The sequence below is a fragment of the Balaenoptera musculus genome, chromosome 3 (assembly GCF_009873245.2).
Source record: "Balaenoptera musculus isolate JJ_BM4_2016_0621 chromosome 3, mBalMus1.pri.v3, whole genome shotgun sequence".
Taxonomy (NCBI): Eukaryota; Metazoa; Chordata; class Mammalia; order Artiodactyla; family Balaenopteridae; genus Balaenoptera; species Balaenoptera musculus.
In genome coordinates, this window is record NC_045787.1 from 166,438,283 (window position 1) to 166,455,659 (window position 17,377).

Below are 17,377 nucleotides of genomic sequence, written 5' to 3' on the forward strand. Positions count from 1 at the left end.
TTTTTTTTTTTTAATTTTATTTATTTATTTATTTTTGGCTGCGTTGGGTCTTCGTTGCTGCACGCGGGCTTTCTCTGGTTGCGGCGAGCAGGGGCTACTCTTCATTGCGGTGCGCGGGCTTCTCACGGCGGTGGTTTCTCTTGTTGTGGATCATGGGCTCTAGGCGCGTGGGCTTCAGTAGTTGTGGCATGCGGGCTTCAGTAGTTGCAGCACGCGGGCTCAGTAGTTGTGGCGCACAGGCTCTAGAGTGCAGGCTCAGTAGTTGTGGCACACGGGCTTAGTTGCTCCGCGGCATGTGGGATCTTCCCGGACCAGGGCTCGAACCCGTGTCCCCTGCATTGGCAGGCGGATTCTTAACCACTGCGCCACCAGGGAAGTCCCGACCAGTTCTCTCTTTAGCTGTGGCTTACCCACCACCTAAAACCCATTCAGTACTCAGTTTCACTGCCTGTTTTCCAATTCTCCAAGTTATCTTTGTTTCTTTTTCAGATCAGCAGGTCTGTTTTGAGTGTCTGGCCCCTTCTGTTTTTGATCCCTTCTTTCGCATTTTTAGTTTTAAGCATCCTTGACTTACAGTCTCCATCACACTCATCTAGGAGTTGAAGCTCACGGGCATCCCGTTGTATCCTGACTCCTTTTCATGATCTGTTCTCGAGTTTTGGGATCTGGGATGGCGGACTCATGGCCAGCTCGGGGCTCTATCTGTGAGACTCCTGCATGGTCTGCTTTGCAGGCAAGTCCTTCCAGATGGTTTTTGCATATGCTCCCAGCAGGTGCCCCAGCCGTCCCGTCCTGAGCCCGTTTTAGGTGTGGTTCTCAGCTTGCGGCTCTGTCCCTACATGGCCACAAAATCCCAAACCCCCTTCTTGCTGATCTTGGCACCTGGCCCCCTATTTTTCAACTTCCCAGTGATGTTTCTGGGGCTTCCCTTAGATTCGTACAAGTTGGTTAGGCACTTATTTTATCTAGCATTGCTAGGAGTGCTGTAGCAGGAGGGCTTTTTGAGTTCGTGGACAGTCACGTTGCTGGAAACGGAATTTGGCAGCAGGAGTACTTTTGAACCCCCGTTGGAGTGATCCAGCTGGGGGCAGGATGCCGGCCTTCCGTCTTGCCCAAGCTGGAGACTGCGGGTGGAAAACTTTCCCACCCAGTTCCACAGGCCTTTGGCTGCCGAGCGGGAATGCCTGAGACGCCAGGTTAATTCCTAGGAATGTCCCAGGTCATTCCACCCTCCCTCCCCATCCTTCCGCCAGGCCTTTTGGGAGAGAAGCGATGGCCCCTTGCCCTGGCAATTTCACCCCTGCTCTGCCTGCCACGTGGACCGAGGTCTAAGGCCTCCCCACCAGGCCTGGCCACGTGCCCCGGTGGTTCAGAGCAGGGGTCTTGCATTCTGCTTGACTTGGGTCCAAATCCCACCGGTGTTTCTTAATTCTGGGTGACTTTGGATAAGTGACATTCCCCCCCCCCCCCCGCCGCCCCGCCATCTGAAAGTAGTCTCAGTAAACAGTGCAAGAAGAACAACCACACCAAAATCTTTGAGGCGGTCCCCTGTGGGTGGAGTTGTCCTCTCCAGTCTCTTGCTGATACAAAAGGCAGCAAATACCCCTGAGCTTGCATCTTGGCTCACCTGAGGAGGATGAGTTCCTGAGCAGGTGTCCTGGATCAGAGGGATGTGATTTGCGGTTTCTGTAGCAAATGCTCAGCTGCTACCGATTTACAGTGCTACCAACAGGTGTGCCCGTGTCACACACACACACACCCAGCCGAGTGTAAGCAGACTTTGATGTCTGCCAATCTTGGGTGCACAGTCTCATCTGAGTTTTAACCCAGTCTCACCTGCGTGAGATTGAGCACCTCATCAAACCTCCGCAAGCTGTTCGTATTTCCCTTGCCTCAGAAGCTCTCGCAACTGCACGGTGCCAGGCACCACGTTACACACTAAATGCGTCTTCTGTCTGTCCTCCCCATGTGGGAGGGACTCTGGTTTAGCCCCCTTTCACGGCTGGGGGTGGAGGCTCACTTCCCTGGGGTGATGGGAAGGGCAGGGAGGTCACCGGGACCAGGGTGGGGCTTAACCGCCCCTCCTGCTCTGATGCCCTCTGACCCTAGGGCAGGACTGAGGTCCCAGGGGGCTCAGGTTGGCCTTCTAGAGACAGGAGTCCCTGCGGGGTGAGCTTCCTGCCCCTGGTGTCCCAGCTCTTGGCTGTCCCCAGGCCTCTCCCCTTTCCTGTTTTGATGCTGGCTCGGCCAGGCCCGGAGACAGGGGCATGATGTCTTAATCCTCCAGGCAGGAGCCATGACGGATTCCCCGTCAGCTCACCCACCTGCCAACCCATCTCTTCCCCCTACCCACATCCGCTCTACCTGGTGCACGACGCAGGGGCTACTGAGCCCCAGCACCGTGCCCAAGTGGGGAGAGCCCCCAGTGGGGGACCCACGGGGCCCCCCACCTCTCCCTCCAGACGGCAGGTCGGGTGGGGACCCTGGTTGCCCGCCCTGGGCTCGGCCCTGGCTGCCGCCACGACACTCGTAAATCAGGGGGCGGAGGGGGTGTCGGAAATAGGTCTGTGGAATGTCTGGATGGGGTGTGCGGGGTTGTGCGCCCTTAACTCTTAGAAGGATGTGGGGTGTGGGGCAGGAGGAGCAGGACTGCCTGGGCGCCAGGTGTGGGACGCAGAGGCCTTTGTGACAGGGCAGCGGCCGGCAGTGAAGAGGTTATCTCCCCAGCTCAGGCGGGGGGATAAATTGAGGGCGCAGGGCATCTCCACCCTCAGGACCTGCCCATCACCATGGCCACAGGACGAGTCCTGCTAGGCTCGCTGCTGCTCCTGATCCTGCACTTGGACCTCCGCGGGGGCCCTGGGGCCTGGGGGGCTTCGGTGGCGGAGGAGGAGCTCTTGTCTGAGCCAGTGGTGGACAGAGGGACCCGGAGGCCACAGCTGGGTAAGGACCCCCAGAACCCCGTGCGCTCCCCGACTCCTGCCCGCCCAGACCCTGCCCGCTCTCAGCTGCCCCTTGTCCCCGCAGACGCCCGCCCGCGCCGAGCCCTGGCTGGCCCGTGCCAGCTGTGGAGCCTACCCTTGCCCGTGGCCGAGCTGGGCTTGGGCTACACGTCGGAGGAGACAGTCATCTTCCGCTACTGTGCCGGCAGCTGTCCCCGCGGCGCCCGCACCCAGCACGGCCTGACGCTGGCCCGGCTGCGGGGCCAGGGCCGAGCCCACGGTGGGCCCTGCTGCCGCCCCACCCGCTACGCCGATGTGGCCTTCCTCGACGACCGCCACCGCTGGCAGCGGCTGCCCCAGCTCTCGGCGGCAGCCTGCGGCTGCGGTGGCTAATGCCCGGCCTGGGGCCCTGCAGCCGCTGGAGGAGCTCAGCTGACTTATTTATTGGAGGCTTGGATGCTGAGGCGAAGAGAAGGGGAGGTGGTTTGGGCCGCCAGCAAGGGGCGCAATAAAGGAAACTGCTCCTCCAGCTTCGTGAGTGTGTGTCCTGGCGGGGATGCTCCCGATGGGTGGGCAGGTGGGGTCCCGGGCTTCCCCTGCAGATTCCAGCCCCCAAAAAAAGCCGGTGCCAGGAAGGCCAGCTTGTCCACTCTCCAACAACTTTATTCACAAACACGGTGTCTTGAGCAGCTGGGGGGGAGGGTCCCGGGGTCAGCAGGGTGGGGGCACCTGCCCGGGCTCCCCAGGCCCTATCCCCTCAGGGAGGGAGCGGCAGATCACGGAGATGCGTCGGCCCCGGGGAACCCGACGCTCCCCAAAAAAGGACTCTTCATCCCGAAGGATCTCGTGGGAGAAGTCATAACGGGCCGAACCCCTGCAAGAGAAAATAGAGGCTGTGGCCGGGTGGGGTGAGGGCAGCCCCTGTTCCAGGCAGAGCGCCTGCAGTGGGGGGGTAGAGTCTGCCGTCTGGGCTGAATGAGGGAAGGTGCTCAAAGTGCTGGGTGGGCAGCTCAGGAGTTACTGGTGGGGTGGGGGCTCCCTGGCTGCCAGTACCTAAGGATGTAGAGGGAGCCCGGCTCCAGCAAGAGTTCCAGCCACTCCCCTGGCTCCTGGGTGTGCACCAGCCGCATGACGCTGGGAGACAGCAGGGACAGGCCAGCGATCGTGGAGCCACAGAACTGGAAGAGAGGACACACTGGCAGGTGGGCTTTGGCCTGGCCGGCTCACCCCCAGCCGGGAACTCCAAGGCACTGGCCTCTGCCCACCTTGATGCTGTCCACGTGTGGCTTGATGTAGCCCCGAGGTTCCAGGTCCAGCACGTGCACCGAGGAGAGCAGGGTCTGGCCGGGGCCAAAGGCGGCTGCCTGCACACGCTGCAGGATGGACCGGCTTGCCTCTGACCAGCGTGACTTCTCTGTCTCTCGGAAGCCGTGGATGGCCTGCCCAGAGAGCTCAGGTCAAGCCTGGAAGCTCCCAGGGGGGAAAAGGGAAACTGAAGCACATTGTAGGGCTGGGGTGGGTTGGGGGAGAGGGTGGTGGAAGTGCAAAGCAAAGGCCTGGTTTTTCCAGCATGACCCTTGACCTCACCCTCAACTCACAACCTTGGTCCTATCTACCCCATGATGCTGGGTCTCAAACCCCAACCCCTGACCCATCTGGGTCTGGCCTTAGTCCTTTTTTTAAAAATTTTATTTATTTTTGGCTGTGTTGGGTCTCCGTTGCTGCGCGCGGGCTTTCTCTAGTTGCGGCGAGCGGGGCCTACTCTTCGTTGCGGTGTGCGGGCTTCTCATTGCGGTGGCTTCTCATTGCGGAGCACGGGCTTCAGTAGCTGTGGCGTCTGGGCTCAGGAGTTGTGGCACACGGGCTTAGTTGCTCCGTGGCGTGTGGGATTTTCCCGGACCAGGGATCGAACCTCTGGCCTCAGTCCTTTCTACCCACACTCAGGCTGCAATTCAGTCCCACATGCCGTCCCTAATGCTGGCCCGGCTTCAATATTCACAACGTGATCCCACCCAACACCAGGTCCACCCCCAACCCGTGACCCTCCCTCACTCCCTCCACACCGTTTCCCCCCCTAACTTTGGTCCTGTTCCCCAAACACCCCTCAGTTCCAGGTTCTGCCTCCGGTTACAACCCTGTCCTCATGTCCAAAGCGCTCTCCCTGCCCTCAAGGCCCCTCAGCTTCAACACACTGCCCCCATTCTCAAGTCCCGCCCCCAGATGTAGCCCCGCCCACCCCAGGGCTCCAATCCCCGTCCCACCCCTAACGTCCCAGGCCCCGCCCCTCTGTGGCTCCGCCCCCAGCGCCAGCAGCCTCACCGCGTCCCAGTGATCGTATTCGTATCGACGGCGGCGCAGCTCGGGTTCCAGCTCGCCGCTCAGTGTCTCCTCCTCGGCCGCGCTCAGGAAGCCGGGCCGTACCACGGCCGCGTCCCGTAGGCGGCTTAGCACGGCCGGCCCCGAGCCCCGCACCCAGCTCTGCCCGGGAACGGTCCACAGCGCCAGCCGCCCACTCCCGGCCATAGCCCCGGAGCCGGGTCGTGGAAGCAGCCGGGGTCAGGAGCACGCCCCCGCCCCAGAGCCATTGGCTGTGGTTACGCCGAGTCCCTCCAGCGATTGACGTTTCTCAGAGTCCCGCCTCTCGCTCAAGGTTACTGGTTGTTACTCGGCTCGCCCTCTCGAGCTATTGGCTCTCCCCAGAACCCGCCTCCTCTCCCGCGCTATTGGGCTCCATCGACCGCAGTGACTCAGACTACTGGCTGTGCCTAAAGTCCGTCTTCCAGAGGGCGGGGCGGGTGGGTCAGAGGTCAGGGGTCAGAAGGATTGGGCCAAGGCTAGAGGTTAAGGGCAGAGTACAGCTAGGCTGAGATCTAGGGGTCAGGGGAGTGACGTCAAGGCTGTGATTATGGGCTGGGGCCAGGTTTGTGGAGTTAGGGGATTCAGTCAAAGGTCAAAGCGAGGCTCCTCCCGTTCCCCCTCTCTTTACTGGGTCATTCCCACCCCCATACAAACAGGCTGGCTCCCAGCTTAAAAACAGGACATAAACAAAAAAATCCTCTTCCTTTAATGGTAGAATTGTCATGTCACCATTTTGCAGCCCTTATTGGAATATTGGTGGTTCTAGACAAGGACTCTCATTCCCTCCTAACGTCATGAGAGGGACAACCGGATTTAATGTGCCTCCTGCTAGAAGGCACCCTCAACTGAGAGGTCATTTGCCAAAAAGCGGAACCTGAATCCGATCAGACTTGTCTAGATTCATACACCAGGTTACCGGAAATACCAAGGACAGAATCGCATCATCAAAATTCAGACAGAGGGAAAGTCCACAAGACAAACAACCATGTTTCTCCAACAAGTGAATTTCAAGGAAAGAGAAGAAAAAGAGGGAGAGATTGAGAGATTAAGGGGAAACCTGCAGAAATAAGACACTTAGAGATTTATCAACCAGCGGCAATGCCTGCACCTTATTGGGATCCTGATTGGAACAAACTAAAAAAAAAGGAAATAGCTACAACCGGGGAAATTTTGACATGGGTTGAATATTCGACCATGGTAAGTGTTGTTATTTTTTTAAAGTTTGAAAATTATATTGTGGTTGTCTTTTTAAAGATTCTTTATCCTTTTGTCTATTTATTTGTTTAATTTTTACGGGTTTTTTTTTTTGCGGCACTGCTTGGCATGTAGGATCTTAGTTCCCTGACCAGGGATTGAACCTGTACCCCCTGCAGTGGAAGCGTGGATTCTTAACCACGGGACCACCAGGGCAGTCCCTATTTACTTATTTATTTATTTATTTATTTTTAGCTGCGTTGGGTCTTCGTTGCTGGGGCCGGCTTTCTTCAGTTTTGGCGAGCGGGAGCTACCCTTCATTGCCGTGCACAGGCTTCTCATTGTGGTGGCTTCTCTTGTTGCGGAGCACGGGCTCTAGGCACTTGGGCTTCAGTAGTTGTGGTATGTGGGCTCACTAGTTGTGGCTCACGGGCTCTAGAGCGCAGGCTCAGTAGTTGTGGCGCACGGGCTCAGTTGCTCCGCGGCATGTGGGATCTTCCCAGACCAGGGCTCAGAAACCCGTGTCCCCGGCATTGGCAGGCAGATTCTTAACCACTGCGCCACCAGGGAAGTCCCCCTATTTATTTATTTATTTATGTATTTATAAATTTATTTATTTATCTATTTATTTATTTTTGTCTGCGTTGGGTCTTTGTTGCTGCACGCGGGCTTTCTCTAGTTTCAGCGAGCAGGGGTTACTCTTGGTTGCGGTGCGCTGGCTTCTCATTGCAGTGGCTTCTCTTGTTGCGGAGCATGGGCTCTAGGCACGCGGGCTTCAGTAGTTGTGGCACACGGGCTCAGTAGTTGTGGCTCGCGGGCTCTCGAGCGCAGGCTCAGTAGCTGTGGCACACGGTCTTAGTTGCTCCGCGGCACATGGGATCTTCCCGTACCAGGGCTCGAACCCGTGTCCCCTGCATTGGGTCTTCGTTGCTGGGGCCGGCTTTCTCCAGTTTTGGCGAGCGGGAGCTACCCTTCATTGCCGTTCACAGGCTTCTCATTGTGGTGGCTTCTCTTGTTGCGGAGCACGGGCTCTAGGCACTTGGGCTTCAGTAGTTGTGGCATGTGGGCTCAGTAGTTGTGGCTCACGGGCTCTAGAGCGCAGGCTCAGTAGTTGTGGCTCACGGGCTCAGTTGCTCCACGGCATGTGGGATCTTCCCAGACCAGGGCTCGGAAACCCGTGTCCCCGGCATTGGCAGGCAGATTCTTAACCACTGAGCCACCAGGGAAGCCCCTCGTATTTATTTTTATTTTAATTTTTAAAAGTTTTCTAATTTGTTTTTGGCTGCTTTACGTCTTCGTTGCCGCGTGTGGGCTTTCTCTAGCTGCGGCAAGCAGGGGCTACTCTTCGTGTGGTGCGCAGGCTTCTCATTGCGGTGGCTTCTCGTTGCAGAGCACAGGCTCTAGGGGCGCAGGCTTCAGTAGTTGTGGCTCGCAGGCTCAGTAGTTGTGGCGCACAGGCTTCGTTGCTCTGCCGCATGTGGGATCTTCCCGGACCAGGGCTTGAACCCGTGTCCCCTGCATTGGCAGGCAGATTCTTAACTACTGTGCCACCAGGGAAGTCCCCCCCCCCATTTATTTTTCATTAACTTTTTTTTTTGAATGAAAGATTCTTTAAATTCTGTAGTGCTTTATAATTTTCAAAAGTTTCACACACACAATTTCATATAATCCCATAATAACCCTTTTTTAAATCCCCTACGCCTATATTGCCCCTCTCCCTTTCCCTCTTCCCACTGGTAACCACTAGCTTGTTCTCTGTATCAGGGGTCCTCAACCCCTGGGCCACGGACTGGCCTTTTAGGAATCGGGCTGCACAGCAGGAGGTGAGTGGCAGGCGAGCAAGCAAAGCTTCATCTGCTGCTCTCCATTGCTCCCCATCGCTCGCGTTACCGCCTGAACCATCCCCCCCACCCCCAATGTCCTTGGAAAAATTGTCTTCCACAACGGACTAGTTTGTTGTACTTCTTTAGATTCCACGTATTAGTGATACCATACAGAATTTGTCTTTCTGTCTGACTTAATTCACTTAGCTTAATACCCTCCAAGTTCATCCATGGTGCTGCAAATGGCAAAACCTCATTCTTTTTCATGGCCGAGTAGTATTCCACCGTATATATATACACCACATCTTCTTTATCCATTCCTCTGTTGATGGACACTGTGGTTGCTTCCATATCTTGGCTATTGTAAATAACGCTATGAACATTGGGGTACGTGTACCTTTTCTAATTAGTGTTTTTGTTTTTTTCGGATATATACCCAGGAGTGGAATTGCTGGGTCATGTGGTAGTTCTACTTTTAGTTTTTTGAGACATAAAGATTCCTTATCCTTTTAGAAATACATACCGAAATATTTACAGATGAAATGAAAAGCTGGGATTTTCTTCAAAGTAATACAGTGCCGTGGGGGGTGGTGGGGAGGGACGAATCACAATTGGCCGTGAATTGGAAATTCTTGAGTTGGTGTGATGGGTACGTGAGACCTCATTATCCTAGTTTCTCTACTTTTGTATACATTTTAAGTTGTGCACAGTGAAAAGTTCAGCTAAATGTAACTGATGAATGAAGCCAAATTAAAAAGTCCTCTGGGGCTTCCCTGGTGGCACAGTGGTTAAGAATCTGCCTGCCAATGCAGGGGACACGGGTTCGAGCCCTGGTCCAGGAAGATCCCACATGTTGCGGAGCAACTAAGCCCGTGAGCCACAACTACTGAGCCTGTGTGCCACAACTACTGAAGCCCGCACGCCTAGAGCCCATGCTCCGCAACAAGAGAAGCCACTGCAGTGAGAAGCCCACGCACCACAACGCAGAGTAGCCCCCGCTCACCACAACTAGAGAAAAGCCCACGTGTAGCAACGAAGACCCAACGCAGCCAAAAATAAATAAATAAAATAAATTTTTTTTAAAAAGCCCTCTGAATTAAAAAAACAAAAAGAAATTGACCTCAACACACCCTCCAGCGACAGCCCCAGGTTCTCTGCTCTCCTTGACAGCAAATTCCTTAAAAGACTTGTTTAGCTCCAATATTTTCCAGCCCCTTCTCTCTGGGTCCACTCCAATCTGGTTTTTGGCCCCCAAAGCACTGAAAGTGTTATTTATCTAAGGCCACTCGTGATTTCCGAGGTCCAAATGCCAGTCAGTTCTCTGCCTGACCACTAACTCATAGATATGCTGAAGTCTCCTACATTTTTATTTCCAACCCTGACCCCAGACTTACCCATCCCCTGGGATGTCTGGGGCACTTGGACATCAAACATCCAAAATCAGCTCCTGATCCTGGCCCCCAATCCTGCTCCTCCCTAACTTTCCCAGGAACATCTTATCTTTCCTTCCGTCTTTCTAGCTGCTTTGGGCCAACGCCTTGGAGTTTTGGGAGATGACTTTCTCTCTCAAATTTCACATCCCAGCTGACAGCCATGCCTTTATTTTTTATTTATTTATTTAAAAAATTTATTATTATTATTATTATTTTTGACTGCGTTGGGTCTTCGTTGCTGTGTGCGGGCTTCGCATTGCGGTGGCTTCTCTCGTTACAGAGCACAGGCTCTAGGCGCGTGGGCTCAGTAGTTGTGGCATACAGGCTTAGTTGCTCCTCGGCATGTGCGATCTTCCCAGACCAGGGATGGAACCTGTGTCCCCTGCATTGGCAGAAGGATTCTAAACTGCTGCGCCACCAGGGAAGTCCCAGCCCTGCCTTTAAAACCTGGCTAGAATCTGACCTCTCTCACCACATGTCCAGAGCTGTCAGCCTTCCTCTGGGTGATTACAAGTTTCCTCACTGGTCTCCTGGTTTCTGTGCTTGCCGGTCTCCACCCACCACTCTGTGGTTCCTTTTTGTTCTTCTTCTTGAAACCCTCTGTGGGGCATCTCCCTCCTTGCTCAGACCTACCAGGCCTTTTATGACCTGTATTCCTCCCCTTCCTGCTCTCATCTTCTCCTCTCTCCCCCTCACTCTCTCCAGCCACCCCAGCCTTCTCGTGCTTCCGCCCATGTGCCAGCCACAGTCCTGCCACAGGGCCTTTGCACTTGCCATGCCCTCTGCCTAGACTGCTGTCTCCCGAGATAGCAAGCTTGCTCCCCCCAGCCTCACCTCCTTCAGGTCTTTGCCCAAATGTCACCCTCTCAGCAAGGCCTTTGCAGGCCACGCCATCTAAAACTGTCACACACACACCCCCACACCCCCCACCCCCGCCCCGCACGTTGCATACCTCTTGCCCTGATTTTTAAAAAAACTGTCTACTCCCACAAGAATGTAAGTTTCTTCCAGACAGGGATTTCTGTGTTTTCTTCACAGTAAGTTGCGGCCTCTGGAGCAGTGCCTGGAATGTAGGCTCAGTAGCTTTGCTGAAGTTAGGAAGCTGAAGGTCAGGGTGAAGGCACACGTGTGCCATGGTGGAGGACGGAGGGAAGGCACCACAGCCAGGAGCAAAGTCTACAAAGATTTAATTTAAAATCACAGTGTCTCAGCTGGGATACCCACCCGGAGGGGCACCCCCAAATCCAGAGTTCCTCAAGGGTCCCCTCTAGGCTCAGTGTCGAGGGGTGGGCAGGCCTGGCGCCTCCACTTTCCTCCGGAGGGCGAGGGTGAGGGGCAGCTCTCAGGCATTCGCTGGGGCAGGTTCTGCCACTGCTGCCGCCGCCACCACCGGCTCCTTCTGCACCAGCTCAGGCTCGTCCTCACCGTCCTGGGGAGGGTGGACCAGAACCTTGTCCAAGATGCCAAACTCCTGGGCCTCCATGGGGCTCATGTAGCGGTCCCTCTCCATGGCTGACTCTGCGGGGGAAGCGGAGGTGGGACGAGGGTGGTTAAGAGTGGAGACCCGGGGCCACGTTCGGGTCCCCGATCCGCCCAAGTCCTCCCTGTGTGACCTTGGCCTCCCTGTCTCTGTGCCTCAGTTTCCCCATCGGTAAAATACCTGTTTCAGTTTTTGTGTGTGTGTGTGTGTGTGTGTGTGTTTTTAACTTACTGATGTGTAAATACACATCCAGGAAAGGGTGTGGATCGTGGAAGTGGACAGTGTGGTGATTTCAGACTGAACCCACCCATGTGGCCGGCACCTAGATCAGAGCCCCCCGAAACCCCGTCGGGGCCATGTCTAGTCACTAACTCTCCCCACCCACTACCCTAACAGTGGCCTAATGGTATAGATCCGTTATGCCAGTTTTTGCCCTTTAAACACATAATCACAGGGACTTCCCTGGCAGTCCAGTGGTTAAGACTCTGTGCTTCTACTGCAGGGGGTGCAGGTTCGATCCCTGGTCGGGGAACTAAGATCCCCGCATGCCGCGGCCAAAAAACTTAATTAATTAATTAATTTTAAAAGTAAATAAATAAACACATAACCAAGGAGCATTTACTCCTTTTTCCACTCAGCACTGTGTTTCTGAGATTCATCCAGGCCGTGGACCAGTCCTCATGGCTGTACAGCAGCCCACGTCGTGAATAAACACCACCACTGACCACTCATTCCCCTGCTGTCAGGCATTTCGGTATTTTCCTGTTTGGGGGTGTAGGAATGGGACTGCATTCCTGACTATACCTTTGGACAGAAGCACTCAATTCCCTCGGTTATACGCCAAGCAGAAGACCCACGCATCTTTCTGTGTGTTCAGCCTCAGTGCCTGACAGCTTTCGGAAGTGGCCGTACGGTTTTCACTGCCGCCTGCGGTGGATAAACGTTCCACTGGCTCCACGCTCCCCTCAGCACTTGGGGGTGTCAGTATTTTCTATCTGAGCCGTTCCAGTGGATTGAAATGGTATCTCATCGCGGCCTTGATTTGCCTTTCCTGATGACGTCATTATTAAACATCATCACTAGAAGTCATGAGCCTCTTGACTTCTGTTTCTTGACCATTTGGAATATTCTTTGTGGGTGACCCTGTTCAAAACCTTTGGACCTATTTCTTTTTTTTTGTTTTGGCCACGCCGCATGGCTTGCGGAATCTTAGTTTCCCGACCAGGGATTGAACCCGAGCCCTCGGCCATGAAAGCACGGAGTCCCAACTGCTGGAAAGCCAGGGAATCCCCCTGGACGTAGTTCAATGAAGTTTTTGGGAGGCTCCTGTAAATGGGTCTTTTTAAAGTGCTCAGAACAGGGGTTCTCAACGGGGGTGGGTTCTGATCCCCAGGGGATGCTGGGCGATGTCTGGAGACAGTTTTGGCCGTCACAACTGGAGATGCTGCTGGCATCTAGTGGGCAGCGCCCGGGGATGTGCCACACCTCCTACAGTGCCCAGGAAGGCCTCCATCACAGAATGATCCAGCCCTGGTGTCAGCAGCACAGAGGTCCAGAGGCCTGACCCGCACATATGTGTTGGTTACAGTAAAAGGGAGCAGCTGGGGGCCTGTGTGGGGCAGGAGGGTGCTCACCGATCACCTGCAGGCTCTGTTTGGTGTGCTTGGCGTAGATGCTGTAGAGCTGCTTCTTGAGTTTAATGATTTCCTCTGCCTGGATGGCGATGTCTGTGGCTTGGCCCTGGGGGGATGTCCCAAGAGGGAGAAGGTTGGGATCAGCATCTGCCACTCACGGGGAGACTGGAGATGGGACTCGGGAGCCTGCCCTGGGCGTTGGCTGCCAGTTTTCAAGCAGGTGGGACAGGGCTTTGTGAGTCCCTCCACAGCCTGCTTCATCCTCACCGCCTCCAGGAAGGCTTCCGGTATTAACTCTATGTTCTTATTTTCTGCAGCTAGGGCCTCCCTGACCAGGAGGAACCGCCCCTCCCAGGGCAGCTAATTCCTAGATTTTGAACCACTGCCCAGAGTACACTTTTCACGTGCAAAGCAGCCAATCCAAGCCCACATCCCCAACACCTCCTCTATTCTCACACCCTGGGTCACCATCCCCCTGCCCCATCGCCCCAGGGTACCAGACAACTAGGGACAGTCCCTACACCCCAGAGCCCACTGCAACTATTCACACTAGCCAGTCTTAAGCCTTGCTCATTCCTGCCCGCAGAAACCACAATGAAGGCTGTTGCCTGCATTCTCCTCCCGACCAACCCTGGTGCCTCTCTCTCTGCCTGGCCCCCGTGGCCTGGCACGCTCCCTCCTCTTGGGATCTGTAACAAACTGTCTTTTCAATGGCAGCCCTCTCCTGACCTTTTGGCCTCACTATACCTGCATATTAATAAAACCTACTTTTTTTGTTGTTGTTGGCCAAGCCACGTGGCTTGCGGCATCTTAGTTCCCCGACCAGGGATTGAACCCGCGCCCTCGGCAGTGAAAGCGTGGAGTCCTAACCACTGGACTGCCAGGGAAGTCCCCAAAACCTACATTTTAAAACATTCACACCCCCACGTGACTTCCGTCTGTCCGGCTGGTCCTTCTGTCTAGACCCCCACCCCCATGCCCAAAGCAGCTCACGGGGCCCAGCACTCACCCGGGCGCCCCCAGAGGGCTGATGGATCATGATGCGGGAGTTGGGGAGCGAGTGGCGCATGCCCGGGGTGCCAGCGGCCAGAAGCAGGGAGCCCATGCTGGCTGCCTGGCCCACGCACCACGTGCAGATAGGGTTCAGGATGTACTGCATCGTGTCGTAGATGGCCAGGCCCGAGGTCACCACGCCACCTGTGGGTGGAGGGGGGCAAGTGAGGGGCTGTTCCCTCCTTTCCCTAGGGCAGCCTCTGGCCCTGGGGAGGGCTGGTGAAGCCCTTTAAAGCCAGGGTCCCAAACACAAGTACTACCAGGGATTGGAAGGTGACAGAAGCAGGTGACACAGGCCAGGTGGGAGCAAAAAATGAGGACTTGCTCCAGAGTGAGCTGACAGTTGCCACATGTGCATGTGGGCCCAGGGCGGGGGCCAGATCTGCCAAATTTTCAAGAGAAACTAGAAATTGGGAGCGTAGTGGCTAAGAGTGAAGGCTCTGGAGCCAGCCTGCCTGGGTAGTTGGGCAGTTTCTCATGTGTGACCTTGGGCAAGTTACTCAGCCTTTCGGAGCTACAGTGCCTCCTTGTAGATTGGAAATAATTAAATAGTACCGATCACGTGAAGATAAAATGAGTTAAATGCCTATAAAGTGCTTAGAAAAGTGTCTGGCACAATAAACGATCAATCAGGATTGGCTATTCAGGGAATTCCCTGGCGGTCCAGTGGTTAGGATTTGGCACTTTCACTGCCATGGGCCTGGGTCTGATCCCTGGTCAGGGAACTAAGATCCCACAAGTTGCAGGGCACGGCCAAACAAAACAAAACAAAACAAAACAAAACAAAAAGATTGGCTATTCTCCCTTTTCTTGTGGGGGCAGGGTGGAATCTACCAATTTAAAAATCTCGACAACCAAGTCAGGTCGGTAAAAACGTTATTTGTGGACTTCCCTGGTGGCGCAGTGTTAAGAATCTGCCTGCCAATGCAGGGGACACGGGTTCGAGCCCTGGTCCGGGAAGATCCCACATGCCACGGAGCAACTAAGCCCATGGGCCACAACTATTGAGCCTGCGCTCTAGAGCCCGCGAGCCACAACTACTGAGCCTGCGTGCCACAACTAGTGAAGCCCACGCGCCTAGAGCCCGTGCTCCACAACAGAGAGAAGCTACTGCAATGAGAAGCCCGCGCACCGCAACGAAGAGTAGCCCCGGCTCGCCACAGCTAGAGAACGTCCGCGCGCAGCAACGAAGACCCAACGCAGCCAAAAATAAATAAATAAATTTATTAAAAACAAAACAAAAAAATCACGTTACTTGTGAGATCAAACAGGCAGTTTCAGGTGCCTGTTTAAAAGCAAGGGAAGAGGCAGCTTTTGGAGGTTTCAAGGCATTTTGGGGGGATTCTGAAGGAAGCTCTGCACCCTTTCTTGCTCCAAAGAGAGAACATCCCTGATTGGGGTCTCAGTCCCCAGGAGGGCCCTGGCACCGGGGGAAGGCCCTGCTCACCGGGGCTGTTGATATACATGTGGATGGGCTTCTTGTTGCTCTCCGACTGTAGGAACAGCAGCTGCGCGATGACCAGACTGGCGACACTGTCGTCGATCTGCAAGTGGGGCGGGCAGGGGCGGGGAGGGGTGTCCCCAGATAAGGGTGAAGGCTTAAGGGAGGCAGTTATGGGTCGGCTGAGGATGAGTCAGGGCACCAGAATGGGGGTCAGAGCCCAAGGAAGATGGATCAGGAAGAGTTCAGGACCCAGGAGGTGATGTGGTGCGGGGGCGGGGGGATCCGGACCCAGGTGGTTTGGCTTACAGGAAGGGTGGGGTCAGTACACACTGGGCCCAGGAAGGGAAAGGGTAAGGAGGCTGGGGAGAGTGACTGGAGCCCAGGATTGGGGAGGAGGTGTCATTGGTGAGGGAGCGAGTCAGAGATTAGAAAGGGAGAAGCAGAAGATTTAAGGAAGGCGTAGAAGGGGTACTAAAGGCCAGGAAGGAGGATCAGAGAGTTTATGTGCCCAGGAACGGGGGGGAGTGTCAGGTTGGGACAAGAGCGGAGCCTAGGGAGGAACGTCAAGGGGGGGAAGTCCGGGGATCAAGGACGTGTGAGGGGGAGGGGAGCAGGGGGTCTGGGCAGGCGCAGGGAAGGATCCGCGCGCGGGGCACTCACCGGGCCCATGACGCACACGATGCGCTCCCGCAGCAGCCGAGAGTAGATGTCACAGGCGCGCTCGCCGCGACCCTGGAGGAGAAAGATGGGGGTGAGGGTCAGGGGCCCTCCGTGCCCCAGCCCTCCCACCCCCGGGCCGTGTCCCCGCCTGGCCACTGTACCGTCTGCTCCACCACGATGGGAACGAGCGGGAGAGCCCGGGCCGCCGTCGCGTGCAGGCTCCGCTGCAGGGCCAGGCTGTTCTCGGGTGTCCGCTGCGGGGGAAAGCGGGCGGCAAGGCGAGACCCCAGCACGGGGCACAGACCTGCTGCAACCCGGACCGCCCCCACCAATATTTGGGGCCACATCGCAGCGCAAGTTCCTCTGCAAGACGCCGGAACTACAACTCTCGGCGTGCTCTGCGCCCACGGCGCTTGCTCAGGAGGCCGCCCACTTCCGGGAAGCGTGGGGGCACGTTTAAGGGTGGGGCGAGGGCGGGGCGGAACCTGAAAGGGTGTGGCCAGAGAAGGGGCGCTAGAGCGGAGCCGGGAGCTACTTTAAAGCCGCCAGTTTGAGCCTCTTTCCCAAAGAATCGTCATAGTTTTCTGCTCTTCCTTGCTTATTTCAAAAATCAATTCTGGGACTTCCCTGGTGGCGCAGTGGTTAAGAATCCGCCTGACAGTGCAGGGCACACGGGTTCGAGCCCTGGTCTGGGAAGACCCCACATGACGCGGAGCAACTAATCCAGTGCGCCACACCTACTGAGCCAGCGCTCTAGAGCCCGTGAACCACAACTACTGAAACCCACGCGCCAAGAGCCCGTGCTCCACAGTAAGAGAAGCCACTGCAGTGAGAAGCCCGTGCACCGCAACGAAGAGTAGCCCCGGCTCGCCTCAACTAGAGAAAGCCCGCACGCTGCAACAAAGACCCAATGCAGCCAAAAAAAAAAAAAAAGTCAACTCTGTGCGCTCACTGGGCCTGGGCCTCAGCAATGATCTTCTAGCCTGGTGGGGCTGACTCCTGAGACCTTCCCATCCGTCTCTGGTTATGCGTGGGATAGAGGGAGGGACCCCAGGATGCGGAAGCCCAAGGGAGGGAGTTGCGAAATTGGCCTGGAAGGTCGGTCTGGGAAGGCTTCCTAGGAGGAGCAGGCATTGGAGCTGGGCTTTGAAGGATGTATAGGAGTTCGTTAGGTAGGGAAAGGCATTCCTGGCAGAGAGAAGACAATGGACAAAGGTGTGGGGGAGAAAGAAGTCTCCTGGTAACGTTTGGGACCTCTCTTTGGCTCCACGTCTTCTCAAGGTGGATTCTTTTTCATCTTTCAGTTCAAAAGTTGCCTCAGAATTGTCCCTTATTTTGTCCCCAGAGCCTAGAACC

At 55.7% G+C, this 17,377-nt stretch overlaps 4 protein-coding genes across 5 annotated transcripts in view; 2 read left to right on the forward strand and 2 right to left on the reverse strand.

The window, feature by feature from the left end:
* The first annotated feature begins 2,789 nt into the window (after window positions 1-2,789).
* Window positions 2,790-3,335, forward strand: PSPN (persephin). Its single transcript, XM_036847382.1, has 2 exons — window positions 2,790-2,943; window positions 3,028-3,335. Exons 1-2 carry the CDS (start codon window positions 2,790-2,792, stop codon window positions 3,333-3,335), a joined length of 462 nt encoding a protein of 153 aa, XP_036703277.1.
* Window positions 3,336-3,584: 249 nt separating this feature from the next.
* Window positions 3,585-5,559, reverse strand: ALKBH7 (alkB homolog 7). Its single transcript, XM_036847524.1, has 4 exons — window positions 5,262-5,559; window positions 4,208-4,381; window positions 3,996-4,120; window positions 3,585-3,816 (listed from the first exon to the last, which is right to left on the reverse strand). The coding sequence occupies exons 1-4, from the start codon at window positions 5,463-5,465 to the stop codon at window positions 3,654-3,656; spliced, it is 666 nt and encodes a 221-aa protein (XP_036703419.1). The 5' UTR covers window positions 5,466-5,559; the 3' UTR covers window positions 3,585-3,653.
* Window positions 5,560-5,800: 241 nt separating this feature from the next.
* Window positions 5,801-17,377, forward strand: part of MLLT1 (MLLT1 super elongation complex subunit) — a 129,753-nt gene continuing 118,176 nt past the window's right edge. The window contains exon 1 of one of the 2 annotated variants that reach the window (XM_036846634.1): window positions 5,801-6,497. In XM_036846634.1, coding sequence (XP_036702529.1) covers window positions 6,399-6,497 — 99 coding nt within the window. In that variant the 5' untranslated portion in view covers window positions 5,801-6,398. The remainder of the gene's footprint in view (window positions 6,498-17,377) is intronic. The other variant, XM_036846632.1, reaches the window with a different exon arrangement.
* On the reverse strand, window positions 10,921-16,444 carry LOC118892248 (caseinolytic mitochondrial matrix peptidase proteolytic subunit). Its single transcript, XM_036846636.1, has 6 exons — window positions 16,183-16,444; window positions 16,022-16,093; window positions 15,365-15,461; window positions 13,874-14,061; window positions 12,865-12,970; window positions 10,921-11,268 (listed from the first exon to the last, which is right to left on the reverse strand). Exons 1-6 carry the CDS (start codon window positions 16,366-16,368, stop codon window positions 11,093-11,095), a joined length of 825 nt encoding a protein of 274 aa, XP_036702531.1. The 5' UTR covers window positions 16,369-16,444; the 3' UTR covers window positions 10,921-11,092.